Source organism: Buteo buteo, chromosome 7 (assembly GCF_964188355.1).
Source record: "Buteo buteo chromosome 7, bButBut1.hap1.1, whole genome shotgun sequence".
NCBI classification, from domain to species: Eukaryota; Metazoa; Chordata; class Aves; order Accipitriformes; family Accipitridae; genus Buteo; species Buteo buteo.
In genome coordinates this window covers 5,804,372-5,816,396 of record NC_134177.1, presented here as the reverse complement: position 1 = coordinate 5,816,396, position 12,025 = coordinate 5,804,372, and the positions used below count along the sequence as shown (strand labels likewise).

Genomic DNA, 12,025 nt, shown 5'->3' with positions numbered 1-12,025 from the left:
TATATTTATTCCATTGAGGAAACTTTATCAACCAGCACCAAAGTTTATTGGCACTAGCTAGTGATATAATGGGTAGTTTAAACCCTGCTAACTGTGAATAATTTTTCAGCGTTTTTTATGATTGCAGTAGACTCTAACAGACCAGAAGTACAGATAACATAAATATTTCTACCAGAGATGATTGTACTGGAACTATAAATAAAATTAGACTTAACTTGTAAATAAATTCAGTGCGTGCCAGCCAACATTTATAATTCTTTGTTGCTGTATGTAATACAGTAATTTACATGGAAAGTGCACAGGAACGCAAGCGGCCAAATTTTGCTTTTCAGTTATGCAGGTGCAACTTCCTCTGACATCAAGGAGAGCGGCTCCCGTGCAAATGTAAGTAGAATTTGACCCATAGTCTCTCAGTGCTGGACCCTAATTAAAAGCCAGAGTCTGGTCCACATCAGATGCTTTTGACTGTGTTACTCAATTAGACATGAATGACACTAGACAGAGCACCGAACGCTACTAGTTATTGTAGGGGCTGATAGTGAGAATTGCCAGAGACAACGGGCAGGGCCCTACGCAGTTACTATATTATGACTTTGCTGGTCTAGTAGCAACGCTTGGCAATGCTGAAATTATCCTCTTGCAAAGCCCTGATGCTCTTGAGCGTGTGTAACTTCGCGTCTATCTCGCCTGCGGACAGGTTTCTCCCCAGTACTTGGTGCTCATCCTACCATCAGGAGCTCACTTCTGCTCCTTTTGTTTCAGGGTTATTTTCTGAAGACACAATAATTTTAAGAAGCAAAAGCTGCTTCTGGTGCAAGGAAGGGTTTTAATTTGTCTTGTGAATTATCTGCACTGTTGTTACTGATGTGCACCTTGCTATGAGGCACAGACAGAAGCTACCAGCAGCCCTAGGCCCTTTGCACGGGGCACTCCAGCGGTGATCCAAACAGAGCTCTCTTTCCATTTCACGTAGATACTGCAGCCCACAGTGCAGCACCGTGCAAAGTTGGTGATTTTTATACTCCAGCCCCAAAGCACACTGTGCTCCGGCTGCCTCTGGCTGCCTTTTTCTCCTGCCTTTGTCTGTGCAGCTTTTCCTACAACTCCCTCTTCTGCCGGCACCGCAGAAGGGTTTGCTCGGTGCGGCTCAGGGAGACTTTGCCGAGCGTACGAATGCCCTTTGCGATCTGCAGTGTCACGAGCACAAAAGGAAAACTGAAATCTGGGCGCCACATTTCCCTCTCATTTTGTTACATTAGTGTCAATCCGAAGAAATTCGAGCAACTTTGGCTAACTCCAGGACAGACACTGATCTCCTTTATTCGTTGGTGGAAGTCTAAAGTAATTACTTTGGATTTAAGAGTTGCATAAGAGACATCAGAATCTGGCCTCTGGGGCCACCACACGGGTGCTTTGGTCCCCCTTGCTCTTGTTGCGTGGTCCATGAGCATGGTTTTCAGGGTTGGACGTTTTGAGTGTGTTCAGGACAGCTTTCGTTTTCTCATGCTTGTGTCAGGGTCAAGTAATAACAAGTATGCAAAATACCTGTGCATTTGAAGGCTAATGTTTGTGAAAGTATTTTCCCTTGGTAATTGATATAATGATTCAAAAGTGCTTTGAGCACCATGTTTATCTTGTTTTGCTTGTAATCTCTTTTGCTGTACAACCAAACTTTTTGTTTGTAAACAGTTTTTCTCTCCTGTTAGTTTTATGATTTTTACCTAACTGGGAATTACTGGCTCTATTCTGTTTAGAATCTAATCTCATTTGAATAGGTCTGTCTGATGCTTTTCACAATGGGGTCCTGCCTGGGGCCTCCAGACTGTGTTACGATACAAATAATAATAAATAATCATCATTAGGTCCAGTTCCACAGAACAGTTCTGTGAACAGGGAGTGGCACAAACCAGTTTCAGGTACGTTAACTGATAAAATGTTCAAGTAGAGTAATGTAGCTTTTGGCTAGAGTCCCTTCTGTGCCTGGAGATAGTAATCCAATCTCTGCATGCTTCTAAAGCTAAGGATCCTTCTCTGTTTCTCCTCTAGAGGATGTAAAAGCGGCCCCCTCTGAGCCATGCCTACCTGGTGTGGTACTGTCAGGTGGCTCTCATTTAGTTCACCACTGGTTATATGCTCCTTTTGAAGCTAATGCGTTTTCTTCTCTTAATTTTCTGCTTTTCCTGACCTCCTGTGTTCTAGACTGATGTGGATATATTTTGTAATCAATCAGTCCCTGCCTGTTACAGTTTTTTTCTTTAATACTTGTTCAAACAGAAATTCAGATAAAGGTATCCCATTTGTATGCAACAGGAAATGCCTGCCTCCTTTTCAGATATCCTTGCAAATACTCCATGCTGATTTCCTCAGCGCTGAATAGAAATGCTAAGTCAAACAAATATAAATGCTCCCTGGTCTCATTCAAGGATCCGATTCAGGGCTTTGTGGTACGTTCAGGTCCACCCTCACCTTACGCGGGAGAAGGGACTAATTCACCCGCTTCTACTACGTTCCCCCAAAGCCTTCATTAATGAATCCTCACCAAAGGCTCATATCAGGCATGGTCAACAGAAGTAGTGGAGCTCAAAGTTCCTGACATGTGATGGACTTCTCTGATTGAACAGACCCAGGTCTTTCCAAAGTCTAGTCTTGGGGGCTAGGGGTCATCTTTCTCACCTTTGAGAAGTCGCAGGTGTGAACCTGTGTGTATCTTCTCATTGCAAAGAGCCACTTCCACATTTATCTCAGCTCTTACTTTATCCTGCTCAGAAGATGAGGGCATTAGAAACACTTCTGAAGTAGGCTTTCTAGATGCTTTTGCTTCCAGCCTACCTTTTTCATCCAGATTAATCAGCCATCCAGCTTATGATTAAGTCACTAGTGGCCACGTGCATGACTCCAAGTACAGAGAACCGGATTTATGTGCTAGAGGGTTTATCAGTCAATAGTTGCTTTGGGAATGCATGTTCTCAGGCACAAATTGCCTGAAGAAAGGGAGAATGGATAGTCTGTATGGATACATTTCTATTTGTTAGGGGTGGCTTTGGGTCTGGAGATCTGGATGCAGACCTGATCCCTGGAGGACTTGTGTGAACTTTGAGTTGAAGACCACCCAGAAACGCTGATATGTGTAACAGGCTAGTGCATGCCCTTGATGCGAGATGCCATTGTGTGGCATTTCAGCTGCAAAAAGGCATGGTTTCATTGAGTGCGTGGCCCAGCGTGCTTTTGAAAGCAGCACACCTTTGCCTTGCTAGCAATCACAGCCAGCGGAAAGCGGTTTGGGTTACGTTCAGCAACCTCTGCCTCCCTCAGTTGTTAGGGCCTCCTACCTAATTGCACTTGGAGAGGAAGAGCGTGCTGAACTGCTAAGAAACATCCGAATGGAAGGAAGTCCTCTCCTCCTCCCAGCCATGCAGAGAAACCCTCTCGGTCTCAAAATGACCCCAGGTCCTGGAGTTACGGCGGTAGCTTTGGCACGTTGCTCTCCCGGCCTCATCAGGCACATCCCCAGCAAGAAGCCACGTGGATTCTTTCCTGCTGGCATGCAAGGTTGTGTCAAAAGTGCAAACGCAGGTGTCCACCCTGGTCTTTTAGTAGCAATTAACCTTTTCTCCTGGGTTTCCTTTGAAGCTTGCTCATGTTTTTATTGTAAAATAACAGTGAAGAATTTTATAGAGGCTAATATCTAAGCTTCCACATTACCTAATCTCATCTGTTCCCTTATCAGGGGCCCCAATTTTTATTTCATCCTATTTCTAGGGGGAATAATTATTGGGCTTTAAAGAAGCCATCTTGAATTTCAAAACTGCAGTGCTATCTGTGCGAACGATTTGCAGTTCACTGGGAAAACGATGCTTATCAGCACAGTCCCTGTGTCTAATTCTAACCTTACAAAGATTTTCTATCAGTCAATATCCCACAGTTTTGCTGGAAGTCCCTCTGATCCATGTGGGTGTAAATTTTAAGGGAAATAGTCCCACACCCTTTGAAAATGAAGACCAGATCCTTGGTTCATGTACATTGATTTTAATATAGCTCCGTCTATCATTAATTTCACAAATATGTCTTAATGGCCTTCCTGTCTCTTGGTCAGTTGTAATTCAACTTCTTGTTTATTTTGAGGTTTTAAAATATATTTTTGCTAGAACACGTTGCTATTTCAGGCAGAATAATATTTCAGTAATCCGTTTTACCCACACTGTTCAGGCTTTGGGGCATATAGGCATATTATATTTTCCAGAGCTTTCAAACTGAAAGCCCGTGTTTAACGACGACATCGGGTGTGGCTGCTGGAAATCAAAGGAGGCACAATAGACCCAGCAAATGGACTTGTCTCCCTGCCAGGCTTCCAGAGGCCAATTTATCAGCTGCAGGTTTGACCCTATATGGCTAAAAACGAGTGTAGCCAGAATGACTGAGATAAGTATAACCGAGGCTTTTGAGTCTGCGAGAGAGAAATTAAACTGGACTGTCCCTGGGGGAGAAGAAACATCTGTAAAGCCGTGCTTGCTAAATGTTTAAGGCTCAGCTTGTGCTGGCTCACGGGCAGGCGCTGCTGGCGAGTGGGGCTGAGGAAGGTGGTCTTTTGGGGAAAGGCACAGAGCAGGCCATTGCTTGCTGTCACTTAAACAATTTGGCTGAGCTGCTTCGTTGTTTGGTGGAGGAGAGGCGAGCGTGGCCGTGGGACACAGGGAGAGCCTTGGTTTTATGGGGCACTGCTTGGTGGGATGGGGACAATGGGAGTGACTGTGTGAGATGGGCTTTTTAAGGAGTTTGAGTGTCAGGCACCCAGCTGTCATGGAAAATCAGTAGGATTTAGATGCCTGAAGTTTTTACGCCCCCCCTTCCAGTAAGCCATGTGCTTATCATCATCCAGATCACTTTCCTCATGTGATTTCTCTTCCTGCACCCTGTGTGTATACATGGGTTAGGGGTTTTTTCCTGTTTCAAAACCAGCTGAAGTCTTTTAGGCAGGACTGCAATCTAAACAGTTGGGGGAAGACATCTGAACCGGAGTGAGCCTGCCCTGGGTGGATGCAGCATCACTGCTGGCCCATGAAGTCAGGAAGCACATCAGAGTTTTGGGGATGCTCAGGAGGCACAGACCAGCCTCTCTCACCCGTCCTACCACGCTAGAGCAAAGCTGTGTTTGGGGGCAGCAGCAATGCCGCGGTGTAACAGAGGTGGCTGCTAAGGGGGTCATCTCAGTGCAGGGCAAGGTGAATGGTGGCATCCAGGTGGAGCTGTGTCTCTACCCTTTTCACATCTTCTTTCCTGTCCCTTGGAGTCCAGGTTGAGTTTTGCTGTGGGCGGGAAAGTACGGGCATGGGCTCATAGGTGCTAGGCACAGAGTATGCTCTCTGCACCGGTGCTTTCATGAACCCTTGAGCATCTTTGCCAAACTCGGCACCACTGAGCTGTGACAGGCAGGATTTCTGAAACATAAGTGATGGAAAATCCCTCTGTGTGTCCTTCTCAGCTAAATGGTAGAGTCAGTCAAGATTTTCTACTCAGAGCACCAGGTATTAGAAAAGTGACAAACTAATCAATATTGGGTTCAATCGTTAAAGTGCAGGGAGTCTGCCAAACCAGAGGCCGAGGCAACGGGTAGCTGAACTTTCTTGTGACATGTATGAGGTCATAGCCAGTGCCACATAAAAGAAAGAAAAACAGTTCATGGCTGTGAATAAATTGCTCACAGATGAAGAATCCAGTTTGCCAGTCATGTGATGGGAGCAATCTATTCAAATGATTTGTTATGTCCCAGTGTTTGTCTTAGGCAGTACCAGAAGCATGAAAGTACAGATATAAAACTGTGAGATAATATGTAACAAAGATGTGAGAGATAATGGGCTATGACCAGTTTCCAGTGGAAAAGGCATACGGTGCTAATCTACCATGGATAGTTTCTTAAATGAGCAAGAAATTGAAAGAACATTTTAAAGTTTCCTGTTTCTTCACTGAAACTGAGTCATTCTGAATGCCAAGCCCAGCGTAACACTTTAATTTTGGGCCAACCATATTATGCAAATATCCTCATGCTCAGATCTTCAATACCCGATCCCTCAACTTAATTCCTTGGAGAATAGTATTCTCGCCTCCTATTTAGGTTAGAATTAAGTGGAATGTGTTCTCGTGTGTAGGAAAAGTACAGTAACACTAATAAAGTTAAATGAATGTAAATAATTAAGAAGTTTTTTGGTTAGTTTGTCTTTTTGCTCCTTTTGCATGTATTATTGGGTTGAGTACTGTATCGCTGGTGCAGCTAAAGCCCCTGCTGAAGTCACTCAGTTTTTTGAGTAAAAAGAATTTACAATCAGCCTTACATTTTGAGCTGTCAAAAAAGGTGAGTTTTTCTTTTCTTTTTTTTTCTTCTTGTTTGCTGGCTAAGTCCCAAAGATGAAGTTGGTTTTTTTTTTTGTTGATTTTTTTTTTTTTAAATGTGTTTTGGATCTGCCCCAGGTTTTTTTGCAACTGTAAGAGGAGAAGGTTCATGTTCTCTATAAGGTGCTGTTTGGATCCTGAACTTATTTTAGACCATTGCGTTTCTTGGAGGTCAATGGTAAGACACTGATTTACATCAGCTGAAGTTCTTGCCAGGAGTTGTGTGGTAGGCTGGATCCTTTCCTCCAAAGACTAATTGGAGGCCATCAAACTTAATTTTGGCTACTTTAGGTTCAATCTGTCTCTCTGAAAGACCAGTAAAGCTTTCCTGCTTTTCACTTCACTTAGATTTCAGTTATAACGTATAATGCTGGCTTTCAATTGTAATTTCAAAGAGTATGCAATGCAAAGCGCTATATCCGGACCAGATTGGACAATAGGGTGTGCCTGCATATACATCTGTATGTAATTCCCTCGCTTGTGTTCAATGATGTAAACCACTTTTGATGTCAGGAATATTAAGAAACACTGTGTACCCCCAGGCCTGCAATAGGGAAAAGGCTCAGCTCCTTCCAGGGTGAGGCCCTGCTGCAGGACTAGTGATGGATGAAGGTGCCGCCTGCCTACCAAACTGTCCTCTCCGTTTCATGTGCAGGCTGAAAGGGTTTCATATGCAAAATCTGTCAGAATATTTCAAATCCTACTGTTTGGCTTTATTTTCCAGGTGATGAATGTTTGTACGAAAGCTTTCCCGAACTTCCTTTGGAGGAAGTGCCAGAAGCTGATGGAGAGGCTGCAAACGCCCAGTGTCCAACATCCATCGGCATTCAAGAGCCATCTTCTCCAGCAACCTCGAGTGAAGCTTTCACACCAAAGGAGAGCTCCCCTTACAAGGCTCCGATATACATTCCCGATGATATTCCCATTCCTTCAGAGTTTGAGCTCAGAGAATCCAACGTTCCTGGAGCAGGATTAGGGATATGGACCAAAAGGAAGATTGAAGCAGGGGAAAAATTTGGCCCTTTTGTAGGAGAGCAGCGGCCACACCTTAAAGATCCCAGTTACGGTTGGGAGGTAAGACACTGTACTTTATTTCGGTCTGTTGAACTCTCTTGCGTGTCTATAAACACAGAAGTATTTGCAGAATTTGAGTCCTATCCTGCAGCAGCCAGGGGATATTTGTGTACAGGAAGACTGCTTTGTGGCCTTTTGGGGCTTTCTGGATGGAAACAAGTGTAAATTAAAAAAAGAAAAAAGGCAGGAATTATAGTTGCTCTTCATGCCTGAAATCTGTCTGGTTGGATATTGGCAGGTGATGCCTCTTTTGGGGAAAGAGAGGAAGAAGTCGCCTTGTTTGGAATGTTTCTGTATCATTTTTAGTCTGCTCTTGGGCAGTCCTGCAGTACATCTGTGGGCGAGGCATTTGCAAACGACACTGTGCTATCTGTTTGAAAAGAAACTTCGTGCTGCTTTCAGGGTTGTGACTCACCACTTTCTGTTGACAATGATTAGAATAGCCCTAAAATCCAGTATTGTGTGGCTAAAATTGCTATTGCAGAACATTGTGCTACTCAGGGACTTTGAAAGCTGGGGGGTTGATCCTGCTTCCATTTAATTTAATGGGAATTTTGCCATTCATTTGGTGAATGATGGATCATTTGGATGCTGGTGTCAAACCTAGCACACGTGGGGATGATGTGGCTCATATTACTTCTGCGGATGCTCTGAGAAATGTTGCTTTTCCTGAAGGAGCTCTAAGGCCTCCTTTGCAAGTACAGCAGTTGCTTCTTGCTTTTTGTGCCTTTGGGGGCAAGGTGTTTTCCTCGCTGTGATATCACCTTGGACCTGGCTGAACTGCAGGTCCATGGTCAGGTCAGGGCTTTACACCTCAAGTGGTGCATGTTGCCAGTTGTGTTATGGTGTAACAAAAGTTCTTGCATGGTTTTATTCATCGTTTTAACAATGCGCTGTAGAAACAGAGTGCAATCTCAGCTTTCCATCTGTACGCTTCCTTTGGTTTCTGATAAGGGGAGAAGTGCAGAGTTTGCACGGCTCTCCAGGGCCATGACTGACCTCTGGAGAGACGGGAGGTTCATTTTCCCAGGAAAAATGCAGTTTCACTGTGGAGCAGAGCCTTGCAGATATGGTGGAAAATAGAGGTTTGATTTGCTCTTAACTGTCCATAAATACTGGGTGAGTTCATTCCAAACTTTCCATGTAGTTGTTTAAACTCTTGTGAGACCTGTGACAATATGACAGAATAGTGTCAGGAGAAATTATAGACTTGGCAGCACTCTATCGAGTTAACAGACCCTGATGCAATATAATTGCTGGTGAGAAATCTTTATTATTTGAAAAAGGCACCAGGAAACCATAAAATCTGACCTTTAACCACACCACAATTAAGCTCAGATATTGATAACAGAAACTGGAGCAAAACTGCTGATACATGGCTGTACTTGCAGGTTTAACATATTCCAAAATTAGGGTATTTTAGACTGGATCCTCAGGTGGCATAGTGCAGGATAGCCCCATTAAAACTGAGGAAAAAACCATCTTGATTTTCACAACCTTAGATGCTGATAATACGCTGCAATATTAGAGACTAGTTTTCCTGCTTAAAATATTTAGGGTTTTGGGGGTCTACAAAATCCAGACAAAAAATGCATATCTTGATAGTGCTGGAAGCCTAGCTGGCAGATTGAATCCCTTTCAAGCTGCAGGACTCGTGCCATTTGAACAGTGTTATGTATTTGGGACAGCTGGGGAGAAGCTATTGAAAACTCTTGGAGCAAAATCACACAAAATCAACGGTCGAGTCCCTCTGCAATTTGACCACTCATATAGAAGTACTCTGCGGTGCTCATGGGAGCTTGAAACAGATTATTCTTCCAACAAATGGGTTAAGCACATTTATTGTAATTGAAGGGAGACAAAGAAATGCTGGTTACCAGAGTTTACACAATGAGTAAAATGGCACATAGTGAAGGTTGAGGCTAAAGGACAGATGTGGGGTGACGTGGTAGTGCTGGAGAAGAACGTACCAGTGCCCATCCCAGCCCAGATGCTCATCATCGCGCTGCTCTGGAAGCCACCACTTCCTTGGACCTGTGCCTTGGGATAAAAAAGGGAGTAAGAAGCTGTAACTGGTGTGTGGGCTCAGGCAGTGTCAAAGGAAGTGTGGGATGGTGGGGGAAGGGTATCATTCACTGAGGTTTAAGTACGGTCTTGGGAATTTAAGCTTTTTTGGTGTCAGTGGGGTTGTAACATTGCTAATGCTTGGGTACTTATTTAATTCTCTTGAATAGACTCCCCTGTGACTACAGAGAGGGTGATTAAGTTATTGGAAAAACCAATCTTTCCATTTTATCTGCATTTTTCTGACCTTAAGGTGAAACACTGAGTGTACAGTGGTGCTTGACTTTCAAAGATGATGAAGGAAGAATCTCTTGTCAAGAAAATAATTAACGTAAACGTATTAAAATATTTTTGGAAGGAAAACGCAACATCTTCCTCAGCAGTTTTCTGATGCTACATATATTACTGATTTTGCTACGAAAGATTTGCTCCTTTTTTGCAATTGTTTAGGATTGCTAGGTACCCTAGAGTCTTAAACTAGAAATTTTCAAACCAAAACCCTACATGCATGTTGCAGGGAAGAGTTTATAATTACACACAAATTTGGATTGTAACTCCATTTTTGGAAAGGATGTTTTTGTTCCCTTGCAAAAGTTTGTAATAGTTTTTGGGTATTTCCAGCTGTGGGATACTTCTGACTTCCAGTTTTTGTGACTGAATGTCCATCTGAGTTGATACTAGGATTAGCCCGTAGTGGTTGGGAGAGAAGTGGAAGTTGGAGGAAATGCTGCTGTTAAATTTTGCAGCCAGGCAGTTGATGATAAAGAAAAATTTGCTGCAGAAGACTGAGGAATTTAATGGGGCCTGTTCCTACATTCCCCTATAGCAGGACTCCCTATGGCGTCGATGCAGAGTTTTGTCAGAGCAAGTCCGAGAAAACAATGTCTATTGTGTCCATTTATATACTTCAGCCATAAAACACGCTCTGGGACAAAGAGAATTTGTTGTGATATAGTTGTGCTTGGGTCATGATTAGAGTGCTGTAGACCAGTTTAAATGAAAAGCCATAAATTTGAATTTTATCTCATTTTGTAGATCTAGAGCCGAGCATTATCTAATCAGGTATTGGTTAGCTAAAGTACAAATCGAACAGGGGGTCACCGGACAAGGGGAAAGGTCGAGCTTTTTTGCAGTTTGTCACCAAGGTTTTAGTATTTGCCGGCAGCCCGAATATCCGAGGGGGTCGGGAGGCTGTTGCTCAGTGGTTGTTTGAAAAGGGAAAATTGACTGCTTCTTAATCAACAAAGAAAACAAGCTTTTAAGGGATGGCAGTAATTTTTTTTAAACAAAAGCAAGGGAACAGAAATTTAGTGATTTCATCATGGTTCATGCCCTGCTATGAAAAACAACTGGGAAAGTATTTCAAAGAAAGCCTTTGAACAGGTCACCAAAGCACATGCACCTATCTTCAACCGGCATCTTCTGGAGTACATCGAATATTCAAATTCAGGTCTTTTACTGCTATAGCAAACTCAAAGTCTCATTCATAGGGACAATTTCTTCTCAGGTCTTTTTATCTTTAACTTTTATTTCTTTACTAGGAAGGCAAAACCAGAAGCAATAAACTCCAATAAATCAAACTTGTCACAGAAGTAAAAAATATTTTAGAGCTTTATAAAGCAGCATATAATCTGTTTATAGAGCAGAGTATATTTTCCTGTCATGACAGTGAGGCTGAAAAACATCTCAGATTTGGTAGAGTATGCTTGGGCTGATGCTATTACTTCTAAATGGAAATTAGGAGGCCATTTGGCTATTTGTTTACTTCTCTCACATTTTTTTATGTGAGTCTTTGGGGAAATCTGCACAGCTTCCTAAAAATTGTTCTGGAGTACAGGCTTACCACTGGTCTAGAGGGACTGGAACAGTTGCAATTTTAACTTTCAATTCTGCACTCTTTGGCTTTCTTTTGGCATTTTTTAAATGTAAATTTAGGTTTATTTGAGATTCTGGGTTCTAGGTGTACCATCTGCCTTTTATGAAAATTAAATAATAAGTTACAAAATGTAAAGATATAGGCTTCTAGAGTTGGAATCTGATGTATATGCTCCCAAAGTCAGGTTGTAGCACCTAAACCGATAGCTTGGTTTTCTTGCTCTTAGCATTGAAAGACTTCCACTGTAATCAACGGGAGTTACTTACCAGCTGATTCCTCTCTGTGTATAGAAGTTATCCCTACCTCCTTAATTTTCTGTTGTTGTCTGACACTTTCACACTGCACTGACTTTTACAGACCAAATCTTGACCTTTCCTTGAATTGTTTTTAAGAGCATTAACATTCAAAGCAACTCCAGCACTCAACCAGGTGGTCGGAAAGCGGGGAAGTATAATGCAGATTCCTTGCCTACATTTTCCCCTTGCGTATGGATTACAGCAGTATAGGGATTCCAGGAAGCTTTGCAAAATTGTTTTTGAAGCAAAAGCAGGAATAAGAATGTGGGTTATTCTGTTATTTGGAATTAAAAAAGAATAACTTGTTTTATTGTTGGGGGGCGTGGATGCT

At 42.8% G+C, this 12,025-nt stretch overlaps 1 protein-coding gene across 4 annotated transcripts in view; it reads left to right on the top strand.

Moving 5' to 3' along the window:
- The window catches only part of MECOM (MDS1 and EVI1 complex locus), a 344,986-nt gene that overhangs the window by 147,162 nt on the left and 185,799 nt on the right, over nucleotides 1–12,025 (top strand). For all 4 annotated transcript variants that reach the window (XM_075031356.1, XM_075031354.1, XM_075031358.1 and 1 more), the window contains exon 2: nucleotides 7,109–7,458. In XM_075031356.1, coding sequence (XP_074887457.1) covers nucleotides 7,109–7,458 — 350 coding nt within the window. The remainder of the gene's footprint in view (nucleotides 1–7,108; nucleotides 7,459–12,025) is intronic.